This window comes from Lytechinus variegatus, chromosome 2 (assembly GCF_018143015.1).
Source record: "Lytechinus variegatus isolate NC3 chromosome 2, Lvar_3.0, whole genome shotgun sequence".
In the NCBI taxonomy this organism is placed as follows: Eukaryota; Metazoa; Echinodermata; class Echinoidea; order Temnopleuroida; family Toxopneustidae; genus Lytechinus; species Lytechinus variegatus.
In genome coordinates, this window is record NC_054741.1 from 81,077,145 (window position 1) to 81,095,092 (window position 17,948).

The following is a 17,948-nucleotide window of genomic DNA, read 5'->3' on the forward strand; positions in this document are numbered from 1 at the left end:
ATGACCGTTGTGGGGTATATTTTCAAATACAGGATATATGCCAAGCTTGTGTTTTTTTGCTTGCTGACAGATATAGATTCATATTAAAATGATTTCCTAGAATATGAATTTTATCTTTTGACGCGTGGGTGAATGGACAAAGAGAGGGAGGTCATACCGTGGCATAAATGGGGTTGATATAAAAAAAAGGTTTAGAGGGGAAAAGACAGGAGTGTGAGTGAGAGAGGTAGGATGGAGAGGGAGGGCCAAGAAGGAGAGGACAAAATGGAATGAGAGAGATGGAGAGAGAGGGGGGGTTAGGAAGAGATTTTGTGAAGCGGGGGCATAAAGAGGATAGAAGCACACATACAAACGAGCGATAAAAAGGGAGAGAATGAGAAAAGGGAGGGGGTATAGTTTAAGAGCATTCTGTGGCAAAGTTCGGTTCCATGACATTTGCTCCGGCGACAATTGTTCCGCTGTAAATTCCACTCACTAATTGAAAGGCCAACTTCAACCCTGGGTTTAACACTACGGTTTCAACACTACACCCTACACTTAATCTGTCTAACATAAAACCCTACTGCAACCTAACCCTACATCTTATACGAAATTTAACCCGGAGCAATTGACGCGGGAGCAAATGTCGCTTCATAAGGATACTTCATTCGTGAGGCAAGCTATTATGGTGGTATTGGGCGTAGCCTTCTCAAGCACAATGAATTCACGTTTTGATATTATACATTATTCATTACTCACGCGTGAACTTATGTTTTATAATACATGCGCCATTATGCAATGATGAATTATACTGTCATTTTGGACGATTCCTAAATATTTAAAATATAGGATACTTTTTGTATAATATATTATACTCATGTGTGAATGCATGAAACTTATTTCTGAATAATTTTGTCCGTATTCGGCGCGTCCTTCAAATCCTCATGCACAAGTTTGAATTGATAACACATAAGCTATAACTTTGGGGGTATTTAATTATAAAATGTGAAAAGCTGATGGCATAAACTAGTCGCATCCTTTACCACAGAGATCTACAAATCCAACCGCCATAATTTATCCCAAATAAACCAAATCAAGATAATGCGAAATTATATGGCATGATTGATGAATGAATATCCCGAACAGAAGAAGTGCCTGGTGACGTCAGTTCTTCTAAATACATTCAGATGTATATAGATCTGTACGGGTTTCTATCGATAGTATTTATTATATTCATCATAAAATAAAACAACAAAACAAGGTACATTTAAAGTCCGAAATACATTAGATGGAAAATTGTGAAATAATACAATATTCATCAAAGTCTGGAAAATGCTTGAAAATAGTACACATTGTTTTAAAATAAATTCATTAATCAGAACATAATGAAAACAAAATTATATGTACAAAAAGAAAATATATAACCGGAATAAACAGTGGTAATAGTAAAATATGAATGAGAGAAAGTAAATAGAAAAGCAAAACCTTTACCTGTTGCTGTCACCTTCACCAAAAAACGGAAACTATACCTGACATTATGAAATATGATACTATAAAATATACCAGATTAAAACATTGAACATAAAAATGGGGGAATGCATATTAAAACAAAAGATACAAAAATCAATCAATATAAGCATATTGTAAACAAACAATGAATTCTAAAAAAGGTTTTACGAAAAATTACTAAAATTATGTATAATTCTATTATTTAATCATGATCGAGATTGCAACATTGCCTGGATTTCCCGTACTTCATATTTAATACAACGTTGCAGTTATTCAAAATCTAACCATTATTGTTTACAATATACTTTGCGAAATGTTCATGCAGATGACATCAATGAGTTCATTAAATGATCACTTATTATCAAATTATACACAATACTGTCTTCCTGACTCCTTTCTTTCTTCTTCTTCATTTCTTTCTCTCTTCCATCGGTAATAGGACTTTGTTTTAAAATAAAACAATATGAAATACATTTATGCAGATTAATTTCCTGAAATTTATATTGTTTTAGTTAGAGGTTCTTATTTTAATAAAACTGTGACAAAAAAGGATTACAAAGGATTAACAGACCTGGAAAAAAGCAAAATGGAGAATCTAATACAATTTTGAGTTCATAGCGTTTCCCCCATATTTCCAATAGGATATATGAGTTTGTACTGAACACTGTACAAGATATCAAACATTATTACAATATTATGTTATGCCAAAAATACACTCAAAATATTAATAAATACGTTTACATTGCACTTCAAACTTTGTACTTTAAATTGATTTACAATACTTATCAGTACCTTTATCATTTGGATTCACCACTGTACTGAATAAATGGGGAGGAGAATAATACCATGGTCACATTTGTTCTACGGCGGCCGTACGGCGAGTCGAAAACAGCCGTTTTATCAATTTTGATTCAAACCACCGATATGTAGTTGGACAAAAAATGTTAAAACGGCTGTTTTCGACTCGCCGTACGGCCGCCGTAGAACAAATGTGACCATGGCATAAGAGTGCATAATAACGTGAGAAAAAGAAAATTGTAAGGAATATATGGTCATTTTAAAAAGTAGGCCTATATTAGCAAGGGTAATATGCGCACCATGTGTATAACATAAAATGAGTATTTTGTGCATCTCTTTAAAGTGTAATGCGCTCTACCATTCATGAGTGTAGGATGTCGGAACAGGTTTAAGCGACATTTGATAGGTCCCATTCTTTGTATTTATCTCCCCCTCGGCTCTCTGATAATGAGCGGTCATTTCAAGCTTGAACTGAGGATTTTTCAAGCAAACGATCAGGCAAATTTTTATTTTTATTTCAGGATAACAGCTTCGATGTTTTTCCAGTCATCATCTGACAAACAGGTAGATACGTTCTGTCTGTCTAGTTTTCCCGCCAAAATGACCGTTCCCGCGCATCTAAAGGTGGTAGGCTGCTTGATACGAAGTGTCTCTTCGATATCCTCTCGGGCCTTAGGTAATTGATCTTTCTTCCATTCGAAATCATGTGCTATCACAATAACAGAGTCTTTTCCTGAATAATACAAACGAAATGCAAAATTCAAATATTTCATCAGTTATTATCCCGAGGGTATTAATCAAAATTAAACAAAGAATATCAGCTTTCATATGTATAATTTTGTAACATCCCACATAACTGTCATAAATTATGATAAGAATTAATGGGTGATTGTAAAGCTTATGAAATACCAAAACATAATTACCGCAATGTTTCGTAACCATCTTAAGGAATTCATTGTAAAGGGCGTCTGTCACGTCAGTGATCGATAGCCTTCGATTATTGATGGAATGACACAAGATGACGACATCAGTCTTGTTCCAGTCAGTCGGTTTAAATGAATCGAGATCGCTGTATGGAAGTGAGACGTGATCAATGCCTTCGACGTTATCACATAAGCGGTGTGTGAGCTCGTCAATGAAGCCTTGAATGTTAGACTTTATGGCCGATGAGCAAACTCTAACCGTCGGTTTGAGATTCTTCTCTTTAGACTCTGTTGTATAAAAAGTAAATAAAATTATGGTAATACTACTACTGCTGCTGCTGCTTCCGTTACTACTCTCTCTCCCACTCCTTTCCACCAACTAAGTCAATACCTTTGTAAAACATGTAAAAAGTATCGGTCAAAATAACCAATGTGTCGGTTAATATCTGACATTAACAAATTTATCAACCAACAATTTTATTCACAAAGAGATTAGCTCAATTTACCATTTTTTAAATGTGCATTTAACAATTATAATCATGTCTACTTTGGAAATAAGACCTTCAGTCTCTATTCTGCAATATAGTGTTTTTCAGAAACTGTGTCTGGCTCGACTGGCCTCCTCCACAATAGTAAAAAAGAATAAAAATAAAAACTCATGAAAAAACGAAATTCTGTCTTAGGCTTATATACCTTCCTCCGATAGCATTTCAAAGCCTTCGTCTTCATCATGTTCAGTCTGAAAAACAATGATGGAAAATGACCTTATTATTTTCATAATTATATCATTTTTTATTAATCATTCAAATATCATGTGCACCACATCTTAATTAGATTTACATTAAATTTCTTCTTCTTCTCCTCCCCCTCCTCCCCCTCCTTCCTCTTCTTCTTTGACGTCGTCGTTGTCTTCCTCCATCTTCTTTATTCTTATTCCAATTTAGAGTCAAGCGGGAAGAGCGAGATGAATGAGAACGAGAAGAAGGGGAAAGGGAGAAGGAGAACAAGACGAAGATTCAGAGAAAGGGGAAATAGAAGTATCAGGAAAATTAAAAAAGAGGGAAATATCAACCACAAGAGGAAGTACAAGGGGGGACAAGAAAGAGAAAGAAAGACGGGTTGTGTCGTGAATAGAAATGAAAATGTACAGAAATATTTAGATGAAAGGAAAATGAAAAGTTAAAAAATGAGTAATATAGGAGGGGAAATAGATGAATCGAATAGTAATCATTGTAATATAAAGAGGAAGTGCCAAGAATTCTTCTGTGAGCACGGGAATATGAATAATTATGGGCATGCGAAAGAGAATATCATTAGAATTATATGAATCGGAAAAGGGAATAAACTGTATATCGGATTGGAAATGGGCATCGGAGTAGAATAACAAATACGATTTGGAATGTGATCAGAAATATTAAAAGAATAAGAATACCAATAAAAGGATAAAATATGAAGAGCAATCAAGAGCAAGGAAAATACTGGGCATAGGCTGGTTGAAGCATGGGGAGGTGGAACTAAAGTGATGTGGGGGTGCACATCTTCTGAAGGTGGAACTAAAATTTGGAAAATCAGCTGTTGAAAGCAGAAGAAGGGGTACACATTTCGATTTGCTTGCCAGTGTCGGAACTCCTCTGCCTTAGCGAGAGGGTGCACGTGCACCAAGTGTATCCCAGCCCTTGAAGGAAGATAAAGAAAGGAAAGAGAAGGAAAAGTATAGTAAAAAGAATATGGGGCTATGAAGATGGAGGGGGCATGTCTATGACAAGGTAGAAAATGAATAATGTGATTGTAAGTGCATGCGAATATTATTATTATCACATCCGCGGCTAACCAAGCCAACAACAAAAACCACAAACACAAGGATATTTATAACCACAACCACAACTAATACTACAATACTAATCAAATCTAAAATCACGGTAACAACTATCAACCACAACTGCACCAAATCAAAACCACCACGGCAAGCAAACCACATTCACAACCACGTACAACCAAAACCAATGCAACAATTCTTAGTCAAAACAAATACCACAGTAACATTCACCACCAAACAACAATCCTAACCACAATCATTAAACTACAACAATCTCCACAGCGGCAACCAAAACCAACCACAATAAAATGGCCACAACCACATTCACAAGGAATACACACTGTTAAAAATTTTATCCTTAAAATAAAACAAGTTCCTGCAACAGAGTCTCGAGAACACTTTTAATCTTACCATATTGAGTAATCTTACATTATATCATGCAAAATTACAGGAAATTGGTATTTGGAGTATGGGACCACCTTACAAATTTCCTTGAATAAAACATTTTTTCCCCTTTTTAAACAGACCTGTTCTGTTCCATTGCAGAGAAATTCCTGTTGTATGAATTTACAGAATGATTCTGGTATTACTTTTTGCAAAATCTTCCTTTTTTCTGTAAATCAGGTTTTTTCACATTGTACTTCCACAATGACAACCTTTAACGTGACCATCAAAAACAGTCTCAACCATAAGAATATATCTCACCCAATCGGAATTGGCCCCAAACTTTGACTTTGCCTTTCTACCGACTGTCAAGATAACTGCGATGGAAATACCCAGAAGGTATCCTGCAATTACGTCACCGGAATGACTCCTGTTGTCATGGAGACGAGTGAATGCGACACAGACGGGGATTGCAAGACAGGTAATGACAGCGAATGTTCTTCGGAGACTAGGCGATGGGGAGTTGTATACCAAGTATATCTAAAGTAGTTTAGAAGAAGCAAAGATCACATACATAAGAGAACTGAAAACAATATGTCATTAATAATAAATAGAAATCATCCAGTGACGTACCTAGGATTTTCCACAGGGGGGGGGGCGAAACCGTCCGCCAAAAAAATTGACAAGCAAAAAAAAAAGATCTTCAATCACAAATAAAGGATTTCGTTACCAGAAAAAAATTGACAAGCAAAAAAAAAGGTCTTCAAGCTCGTCAGGTGGGGGGGGCAATAAAGGTCTTCAAGCTCGTAAGGGGGGTCAAAAAAGGTTTCTCAAGCTCGTCAGGGGGGCAGAGTGCCCCCCTGCCCCCCCCCCCCTCCCCCGTAGGTACGCTAGTGAAATCATCTTATCCGAATTATGAACCGTCAGTGTTTTTAAGACAATAATGTAATTATGTAATGAAATTGTAATGGCTCGGCGTCAAGCTTAGGTTGACAGGGGATGAGAATGTATATAGAATAGTATTTTGGAATGCAGTGAATATCTAATCAATATCTAATCAAGATCAAGAAGATTTATTGATTGAAAAAAAAAACTTACCAAGAAATAGAACCAAGAAAATGATGACAAAGACGTGTACACACAGGGAAATGATCGACTGTATAAATGAAATACATTAGTGCACAATTATCAGGAACAATGTGTAGTTTTGCCATAAAGGTATATAGAGTTCGGGGTTTATAGTTATGTCGTAAAAATATGCAAAAAACAACAACAAAAACCTTCGTATCCTCTAAGGATAAGAGGCTATTCATCGGCATTTAACTTCAAGTTCACGTGAAGATATACAGTATTTTTTGAACACCGAAAGCACAAAATATATACATTCCCACAATAATTGCCCATCATGTTTATGGAGAAGTAATTCATACTTTTGACGCTTGCATCACTCATTTCTTTACAGATTTTTGTGAAAATTAAGCCTTTTTATCTCTCAATCAATTACATCTTTTCATTAAGTTTGGCTATTAATCAAGTGTAGAATTTATTTTTCATAAAAACAAACTGAAAACCAAAACAATGAACTATCACTTTCAAGGCCTCGAACTTAGTATATTATGGCTTTAGAATGTAGACAGAATTGATTTTCTCGAAGAAAAAAGAAAATCCAAGCAAAGCAATGTAGAAAGTAAGATGATATAAATCGTACCTTACTTCCCTTAGCCTCTCTGGATATGAACATGTAAAATCAGTTATATAACTAAGATCGTTACTCCAGTAGCATTCTGACTTCGGCATGCAACCTTCATAAAAATTGGGCGCTAATCTCCCTATGCCGAGCTTCATACAGACAGTGATAAGAGTTGTGAGAAGTGCCCCGCCCACCACGCCCATAGGGTGAGGTCGTTGGAGGATAGGATCGACACTTCTTCGATATGCCAGCATCCAAATTATACTCTGGCATGTCTGGTGCCAGATAATCTGAAAAGACAAAATTTGTAATATGAGTGAAAAGAAATATCTTTAGATTTTTTAAAGGATGTTTTCATCTCAAATCAAACTACACATTGATATTACATAAACAAGTTGTGCAGATTATTTGAAACATGATTATAAATTATACAATAAATCCATATCCCATATAATTATACAAATTATACATCAAACTTCAAAGATAAATTAATATTGATGAGTTTCAACAATTACAAAATGAAATATTAACAAGATGTATTAAATGACAAGAGAGAGAGAAAAAAATAAATTTAAATAGCCGATCGATATTTAAACGGGTCTAGGATTGGCTAAGTATTATAAATAATTGTTCAAATGTGGCATAATGATAATCATGATGATAATATCACAATCATAGTAATAACCATCACAAAAAATACCGCCACAATCATCACCATCGCCATCATGTTCGTCATCTTCCTTTTCATCATCATCTCCACCACAACTCCCATCACTGTTATCAATCATAATTATCATAATCACCAATATTATCATCATTCAATATCATCCTCATCATCATTACCACCACCACTATCATCATCATCATCATCATAGTTACCATCATCGTTACATGTATCACCATCACCACTGCCATCTCCACTATCATCATCATCATCATCATCACTATCAAGGGAATGGGGGAAATGTATACAAAATGAAATTAGATTTGAACTTACAAATAACAGTGGCACTGTTATGATGCACAACAGAGAGAATATGCTGATAGTATCATCCGGAATGTATGGATACCGGATAGAAGTATCCGAACAGAAGAAACCCCTTTTAACCGGTCGTTCATAATTATGCAATGTCTCATTGAAGAGATCTGAAAATGAATACAAAAAATATATAATGATTTCGAAAATACAAACCCAAATTTCTACCAAAATCTGTTAAGACATGAATTTTCATGAAATGTACTAGCCATAAGAGTAAAATTCCTAAAGATGAGTGTCAAAGAATTCAATAAATAATCAAGAATATCATGACACAGGCGTGACACAGGCCTTTTAAACTTTTAAATCATATCAGAGTTAAATTCAGATACCACTTTAAAGATCCAGGCTGATAGTTTGCAGTATTTACATAACCGAATCAAATATAATTAAGTTTAATACTAGCAGGATAATGAGCAAAGCCTTTGCTTTTGCGTAATCATGGTAACCGCATTGCCAGTCGAAGCAATAGGTCTGTTTTGTCTTCTGATTATAGTTCAAGTGGGAAAGAATTCTTAATTCTGGACACTCCAATAATGAGGGAGTGGTGGATCCAGGGGAGGGAAATGATTACAAAATGCATCAAGGGTGGGGAAAAGAAATTTTATTAGAGCCTCTTTAACGATAGGGGGGTGGGGTCGATTGTTTTTTTTTCTATCGAGAGAGAAATTCAATAGTGTGGTGACCTTGGATTTGACCGCTTTTTAGTCTCAATTTTTAAAAACTCCTCTCTCTCTCTCTGATTTTTTTCTCTTAGTCGCACTTTCTCGCCCTTATCCCTAAATGCCTCACTCATGGGCAAAGGTGCCGCGGCCGGGGATCGAACCCCGGATTTTCCATGTATAGCCAGGTGCCAAAAAACGAATAATCTGCTTTTCATATTTCCTTATAAATTCATGGCATTATGGGTAATCCTCTGTTTTAGGGGTCCAAATTATTTTAGGTTGCTAACTTCAGGCAAAAGTCACAAATGCACTTACAATGAGAATAAGTCGTCCGCAAGCTAAAGGCCGTGAACGTACGAGCGCGCTCGATTGCCTATCGGCCTGGCTGGTCAATTGACTGCATTCCCGGGGAGTCAAGGCGAAAGGTGGGGGGGGGGGTCCAATAGATACATATATATTGCTATATATCACCTCCTCTGTTTGAGGGGATTTTATTAATTGTGGCATTGGGGGGTACATTTTAGGGCATAATGATGACATTGGTAGCAAGGAGAAGGGGTGGTGGCAAGAGGGGATGAACTGCTCCATTATTAAGGGGCGCAGGCACAAGGGGGGGTCCAATAGATACATATATATTGCTATATAACACCTCCTCTGTTTGAGGGGATTTTATTTAAGGGGTGCTATACAAAGCAATACATATCTGCCAACCCAACCCCTTGTGCCCCCCTTTAATATCAGACAGGTTCATCCCCTCTTGCCACCACTCTTTCTCCTTGCTACCAATGTCATCATTATGCCCTAAAATGTACCCCCAATGCCACAATTAATAAAATCCCCTCAAACAGAGGAGGTGATATATAGCAATATATATGTATCTATTGGACCCCCCCCCCCACACCTTTCGCCTTGACTCCCGGGAGAGCAGTCAATTGACCAGCCAGGCCGATCGAGCGCGCTCGTACGTTCACGGCCTTGTAGCTTGCGGACGACTTATTCTCATTGTAAGTGCATTTGTGACTTTTGCCTGAAGTTAGCAACCTAAAATAATTTGGACCCCTAAAACAGAGGATTACCGCATTATGGGAGACATGATATATGAATGTAGATCATAGCACATCGCGAACATATTAAGAGCTCAAACATATTCAATGCCCTGCGTATGCCCATATAGTAAGCAACGTGACTTGCCAGTGTGATTTTTCAGAAAGACAGAGTAATATACAATAGGCCAATATTTTATTCTTCTTAAAAAAAAATGATATACAGAGCTAATGAAAACCAGGACGATTTTATCAGAATGCAGTATTTCTAATTTATTGTATAAAAATCTGACTCACCAATTAACCATTCGAACCGCAGAATCAAGTCAGTGAAAACAGTGGAGGACATCACGGTTGTATCCGACGCCATGATTGAGGTTGGGGAATCCCCATGATCGATCACGCATACATTTCCCGCCCAATCTAACGAATCACGAACATGAATGCGATGCCAGGGGAACCGCGTGGTAATGACATCATGCTTGCGGTTTGAAATAACAAAAAGGGGAAATAACAAAGAGCCCGCGAAGCAAATGCACAGAACGATATATAGTCGAAGTCGGCAAAATATGTCACAGCACGCATACCTATGAAGATCTTTATCGCACCCCCCCCCCTCATTCTTTCTACTAACACCACCTACTTCTCCAGTCAATGGTCTCAGGTTGGCGGGTAAACTTACACTAACCATTGATTTGATTCCTCCTTTCCCCGGGGGCCATGCAGTCAAATATATTGTTGTACACACGCGTGACCAAGTAATTTCCAAACATCCCCAAATCGATTTTTTTTTCTCTGTGTGCAAAAAACACCCCTTTAGACGCGTAGTTTTTGGTCACGCGTGTGTACAGCAATACATTTGACTGCCCCTTACGGTGCCCCCCCGCCCCCTTTCACAATTCACCCCCTCTAACAATCTCTCTTTCTATATCTTGACCCACCTCCTCCTCCATTGCTTACACCCCCTATCCATGGACTTCCCCCTTTCTTCTATTCATGTCAAATAACGTCTTGTCAATCTAATCATGTTTTTTTTTCATTTATCCTAAACAGTATAATAAAATTGAAATGAATAATGGCATTTTGGGGGACTAAATCATGATCCATGGGAGCAGAATGACTGTACTGTTGAATTTGAATGAGCATTACGATTATGTTCGATATTATGTTAACTACTGGCGCAGTTCTTAATTCTGGAGGGTGGGGCTTCTAGAGGCTATAAAATTTTGTGACGTTGTTCATTTCCATACAAGGAGAAATGGAGCGGGAACTACTAGGGGGCTAGGAAATGACTGTCTGTAAATCAACCTAACCCCTCTCCTCCTTCCTCGGTGATTAAATAGACCGTACAGTTGGTATTGGTATTGGTATTTATTTTCCATATCACAATGTTAAAAAAAACAATACAATGTAAATGTATGTACATAATAAAAATCGAAAGTGAAATGGCTGGATTAACCCACTCAGCTTTGTTAATGTAACAAAGCTGTTCTTCCTTGGGGTCCAGAAAATATGTAACAACAGTTACTGTACATAACATATGATATAACAACAGTTACTGTACATGACATAAAATAGAATTAAACATAATAATTTAATTAAACAATAATGAAAAACAGTAAAAAGAATACAAGAGAATACATCTATACCCTATAACGCGACCCCCCCATCCCCACCCACCCACTTGTCGCTAGTATTTCTTTTAAAGGTCAGGGCAAGACTGAATTAACTTATTTAAATTTTTATAAAAAGTAAATAGGCTATTTGACAATTTTATTGCAGATGGAAGGTTATTATATTCTTGTGATCCTCTATATAAGAACGTTCTTCGACAGCATTCACTCTTGGGTTTGGGGATTTTAATATTTCCTTGCGATCGGAGAGAATACAAATGATTACAATATTGAAAAGACTCTGCTAAATAAGGTGGGGCCAAGTTATGAAGGGATTTGTATACCATTATGTTTAAATGTGATTTACGCCTTGATTTGAGAGACTGCCATCCTAGTTTTATATGAATATCATTGTTTGAAACGTGATTAAACGGATTTATTTTTAAAATGAGACGTCCGGCCCTATTTTGTAATTTTTGCAAACGTTCAGTGTGTTTTTTGCTTGCCGAATCATAAACAATATCTGCATAATCAAAAAGTGGAAGGATAATAGAATTGTAAACCATCTTCAGATTGGATTCTGATATAAAATGTCTAAGACGGGCCAGAAAGCTGACTACCTTACTAATTTTAGTGCACATTTCGTCAATATGTATATTCCATTTTAACTTTGGATCAAGGTACATTCCCAGATATTTAACAGTATTTCGTTGATCAATACGTTTACCAGATATAGTTACATTTAAAATATCACATTTACATAGCATTTTCCCAGTTCCAAATAACATGCAAATGGTTTTATTAACATTAAGACTTAGTTTATTACAACATAACCAGTTATGAATTTTACGGAGATCAAAATTTATATTTTTTTCAATAATATCAACATTTCTATGAGAAAAATACAACACCGTATCATCTGCATATAAATGCAATTTGCAGTTTTTTACTTGTGTTATGAGATCATTTATGTAAATTGTAAATAAAATTGGTCCAAGTATGGAGCCCTGAGGAATTCCATAGTTTATATATGATATATTTGATATTACAGAATCTATTAAAGTACACATCTTCCTATTGTACAAGTAACTTTCGAACCAGCGTAAGGCGTCCGTCGAAACACCAATTCTTGAGAGTTTTCTGATAAGTATTGAAGTATCTACGGTGTCAAAAGCTTTTTTCAGGTCGATGAACACAGCACCAGTATAAAAGCCATTATCCATTTCTTTCAACCATTCATCGGTAACTTTCAATAAAGACGTTACAGTCGAATGCTTTTCTCTGAAGCCCGACTGTTGGGGACAAAGTATATTGTATTCTTTCATGTAAGATTTCAATTGATTACTAACAAGTTTCTCAAGAATTTTCGAAACAGTTGGTAAAATTGATATCGGTCTAAAATTAGAAGGGTCATCTTTGTTACCAGATTTAAATAATGGAATTACTTTAGCAATTTTAAACTGATTAGGAAAAACACAATCTAGTAGTGACTTATTAAAAAGATAAGTTAAAGAAGGAACTATAACAGCAGAAGATAATTTTAAAAACTGTGCTGTGATTCCATCAATTCCATAAGAAGGTTTATTTTTCAAGAGATTTATTTCTTTCAAAACAGCTGCCTCTGATAATTGAAAGAAGATACGGCTTGATATTCTTGATTAGATATGGATTCATTTGTAATAGGAATTGTGGATGCTAAATAATTTCCAACGTTTGCAAAATACTCGTTAAATTTTTCACTTTTTTCGAACAAAGTTTCACTATCTCTTTGAAATGTATTTTTATTACTATTGGTGCGAGGTAATAAAGATGTCAATACTTTCCAGGTGTTACCAGAGTTTTCTTTTATTTTCAATATCTTTTCGGAATAATATTTTTTCTTTCTTTTCCTTATCTCAAAAGTAACATTATTTCTCAGTTTTCTGTATTCTTTCATCATTGTTTCATCTTTATTTTTCCAAGCTTTTCGCTTTCATTTATCTCTTTTTCTTATCAATTCAAAAATATATGAATTCATCCATGGAGACTTCTTATTACTAATTTTCTTGCTCTTGATAGGCATATGCTGGTTAACAACATTCATAAGTAAAGCCTCCCATTTACTGACTGCTTCACTGATACACGTACAATCAAGAATTTCATGCCAAGGTTGATTACTTAAATCATCTAAATAAGATTCTAAATCAAAACCAGAAAATTTTCTATAATTAATAACTCGAGAAGAATTTTCAGTCTTTGACTTCCATATTAAATAACTTAAAGAGTGATCACTCATTCCAACATGCAAAACACCATGTGATTTTATTTTCTCAATTGAGTTAGTTAACATATGGTCAATGAGTGTCATTGTTTTTGCTGTAATCCTGGTATAATCTGTTGTATTAATTTGCTGTAATGAAAATAAGTTATGTATATCACTTAAACGGTTTGAATCGGACGATCCAGATATTTTTAGTAAATCACAGTTTGTATCTCCCATGACAATGATTGAATAATTAAAAGTATCCAAGAATGATAACAAATTTTCATATTGAAGATATAAATGAACATTGCTATTAGGTGGTCTATACCAAGTAAGAAAAATGATTGGGTTAGAGAATTTTGGTCGAATAATTAATGGGATGATTTCTAAGGAATTTACAACATCATATTTAATAAGTTCAAAAGACAAAGAATTACGTATATACACGGCCACTCCGCCACCATTCCTATTTCTGTCTTTTCGAACAAGGTTAAAATTATCAATATTTAGTTCACTGTCAAAAATAGAATCATCAAGGAATGTTTCATTTAATGCAAGAAGATGAATATCGTTACTATGTAAAAACAATTTGATTTCATCTATATTACGGAGAAGACTCCGGACATTAAGATGAGCAAATTTAAGGCCTTTTCCTTTCAAACAGTCAACATTTAAAGGATTTTGAACATTCATTACATGGGTGGAATCATAATCAGATATATCATGAACATTTTGAATATCATTTAAAAAGTCATCATCAATACCAAAGAAGGGTAAGTGGTTAAAAAGACATTTCGAACATTCCCAATTAAAGAAATGGTAAGAAGGATCATTGTAAGTTTTAATACTTATATCAGTGCAACATATATGAACCCACTTTTTGCACTTTGTGCACTGTAATGCCCTATGGTTATTTTTTACAATTTTAAGGCAACTTACACATAAAAAGGTCCTAACCATTTAACAATGCAAATATATATATATATCTAAAGTAACTTAAAAACAACAACTTACAGGATTGATTGGATTTTAATACAATTAAAGAAGAATGCACCAATGCATAAAAAGTCATTAGTTATACTGAATTAAGCATGACAATCATTCGGAAAAGGATTTATATCAAGTCCAATTCACTCTCTTCTTTGATGACACGTTTAATAGTCTTTCCTCCACTCGCTGGGAGGAGAGCTATAATTCGTCCGTCGGAAGTCCAGGCAGCTAGGACTTTTGTCGTAGCCTTAGTCTTTTTCAGAAGCTCTGCATTTTGCTTCGTTAGATCTTCGTCGATTCCTAGTTTTTTTCCTTTGAGGTTACGACGTTTTGATAGAATGAGACTACGAGTCCGATAGGAGACGAACTTTGCTATTATGACCCGTGGCCTAGTCAAAGACTTGCTGCTGCGAGTCACTCTACTTGATTGCGAGTCTGAGGATTTCTTTGTGCTCAGACGATGTGATCTTTCAATGTCTTCCTTGGGTATTGAGAGATTCAAATTTTCACGAGCAAGTCTGCAGATAAGGTCATCGGTGTCCTCTCCTTCGGATTCGGGGATGCCATAAAAACGTAGACAATTACGCCGACTATATTGTTCTTGGTCATTCGCTGTCCGTTGAAGCATACGAAGAGATTCACGTTGACCGTCGATGGTGTTTGATAGGGTAGCGATCTCTTTGTCCTTAGTTGCAAGCTTACTTTCGAGGTCCAGTAATCTTCCTTCGCTCTCTTCAATTCTGCTGATGATCTTGTTAAATGCATCTTCAACGGCTTCACGCACTACTTGGCGAATTGTATTGAGAAACTTATCACCATTCATGTAGCTCTTAATTGCATCGTCGGTAATCGATTCGATTTTCTTTTGGGTCAAACCTTCTGGCATGTTGATAGGTGATTGTGAAGTAAAACTGTAAATAGAAGCTGTTGGACCCTGGGTTTCAAATCTGCACAGTGTATAGGCCTTCTGTACGATAAGTTTTGTAACAGGCCAAAAAGTTCATAAAAAGTTAATAGAGGTATAGAAAAATGTAGAATACTGGCTCAGGTTAAGCAATGCGTTTTGACGAAAAGTATATAGGATGGCAAGAAATATAAAACAGTTAATAATGTGAGTGTGCGATGAGTGAGCTAAAAAATCATATTCAAACTTTATAAATGTATTTTAGAGTATTTTCATCTACATGAGTGCGTGTGATTTTTGTGCTTCATTCAAGGAGAGCAAGGAGAGAGAATCGGGGGGGGGGGGGGTGGCTGTAATTCTATCTTTTCAAGGTGTGTCAATTAATTTAAAGAGGGAGCATAGCAAATCAGCTGGAAAATTTCCAATTTTCAAGAACAAGAAGTATACAACTCGAAATGTTTAGACTTGTCTCCATAATTTATTCATGGAAAATATGTCAGTGAATAAATGTACACACTTAAATTATCAATTTACTTATGAATCCATAAATGGATATAGTTTTACAAAAACAAAGAATAATAAAACAAATTGTTTGTGATAGGAAGCATGATATCATATATTAGGGTATTATAGTTTCATTAACTTTCAATCATGATTAATGCTATGGTTGCAAATACCTTTACAAACGATTTTCATACATAGCAAAACATGGTATAAAACTGTTCGTATGGTGTTCATGAAGTTATTTGTGACCATAGCATAAGCAATATAACTTACCCATAACTTGCGAGGTTTCACAATTACTAGTCTTAATTTTACTTAAGAGCAGGCCAGCAAATAGAGGTGCATTGGATAAGGGTGGGGTAAGAGTTGACACCCTTAAAACCTGTTCGCTTGTTGGGTTCTATTGCATCTATTTATAAACTTCAAGCAATTTCATTGTCTGAAACAAACCAGGCCCCTATTCCATTTACAATATCAGAGCCAGAATCAGGAGAGGTGATGTATTATGAACCATATACATTAATTGAACTTTTAATGTCACATTATCATTCAGCTCAATTTTCTGCTTGGTACATGCTTGAATAACTTCTTCTGTAATGTTACCATTTGACTATACCTGAGCGGTTGTGAATCTGCTCACATACAAGTAAGAATACATACCCTGTTATGATACACAATGAAATATTATTCTTTTAAAACAAAATTGTACATTTTTAAACATAAATAAACATTATCAATTAATAATCCTCAAAAATAAAATATACCAACTTTGTAAAAATCAACTCTTAGATGGCTATTACCAGATTCCTCTCTTTCACTGACCAACCAGTTCTTTTTCCCTATCATGTAACTTCATTTTTTTATCTTTGGAATTTTCCATTGATCCCTGCATTTTCGTCTCAATTAGTTAATACATAATGTAAAGAAATAAAAATCACCACATACCACATATTTAAAAAAAAATTATTTACTATTTCATTATTGCAGTACAATAATTCTGTTTCATAAAACTAATTGGTTACAAATTGAAAAATGTTAAAGTGAGTTTGCTGTCAATCAATCATATGGCACCATTTCAGTAGCTTTTAACATTAGCTTTAGACTTGTCATTGGTAACAAGTTTTATGAAATAGGGGCCTACTTCAATAAAACAACATTCTGTTAATTTCCATCACATATTTACCTTGAGGGTGTAACAATTTACAGCATCTAAAAATAAATAATTCATTCTAAGTCTTTGTGCTGCGCCATTAAAATTGTGTGCACAGCTTTTTATTCACGGTGCTCATGATGATCAGGGATTTTACATGTTGCTTTCTTGTAATGGGCATTCCCAAATAATGACCATAAATTGCTTGCAATTCATTGTCGGACCAGAATATGCGAAAAGTGTTTATAACATCTTTTAAGTCAAATTTCTCCTCAGTCAAAAAAAATTCTAGGGTCCATAGATATTTGACTAAGGCAGAGTCACCTGAATGATGGAAATAAGTTGGCTTTATACCTCATTACACACAAGAAATATGACAGCAAATGCATATAAAGAGAATGTTAGAGGCACATGTTCTTGTGGCACTTTCTAGAAATAATTGTTTCAAGAGACAAGAATAATAGAGAAGACTCCTCCAGGATACATAAGATGTCTCTAAAAACGGTAAAATATAAAGCAAAGTTGCTTATTTTAGGATCATAAAAGTATAAAAGAATTTTCAAACTTTCAAAATATTGTTTCATAAATAGCCTTTTTCCCACTGTATAAAAAAAAACACATTTCCCTGATGTTTTCAAATTCTATCTTTTCAAGGTGTGTCAATTAATTTTAAGAGGGAGCATAGCAAATCAGCTGGAAAAT

General features: G+C 35.3%; 1 protein-coding gene across 1 annotated transcript; it reads right to left on the minus strand.

Annotated features, from left to right (window-relative positions):
* Positions 1-2,489: 2,489 nt before the first annotated feature.
* LOC121409227 lies at positions 2,490-10,560 on the minus strand. The gene is made up of 8 exons (XM_041601089.1): positions 10,141-10,560; positions 8,097-8,245; positions 7,118-7,389; positions 6,508-6,565; positions 5,731-5,949; positions 3,903-3,948; positions 3,210-3,497; positions 2,490-3,019 (listed from the first exon to the last, which is right to left on the minus strand). Exons 1-8 carry the CDS (start codon positions 10,532-10,534, stop codon positions 2,799-2,801), a joined length of 1,647 nt encoding a protein of 548 aa, XP_041457023.1. The 5' UTR covers positions 10,535-10,560; the 3' UTR covers positions 2,490-2,798.
* Positions 10,561-17,948: the final 7,388 nt, after the last annotated feature.

Coding starts and splice junctions, on each gene's coding strand:
- LOC121409227 (XM_041601089.1), bottom strand. CDS start 10,534: ATGGTTAGTGTAAGTTTACCCGCCAACCTGAGACCATTGACTGGAGAA. Junction 6,566..7,117: donor GAGAGGCTAAGGGAAGTAAG/GTACGATTTATA, acceptor TCATTTATACAG/TCGATCATTTCCCTGTGTGT. Junction 3,949..5,730: donor TTGGGGCCAATTCCGATTGG/GTGAGATATATT, acceptor ATTGTTTTTCAG/ACTGAACATGATGAAGACGA.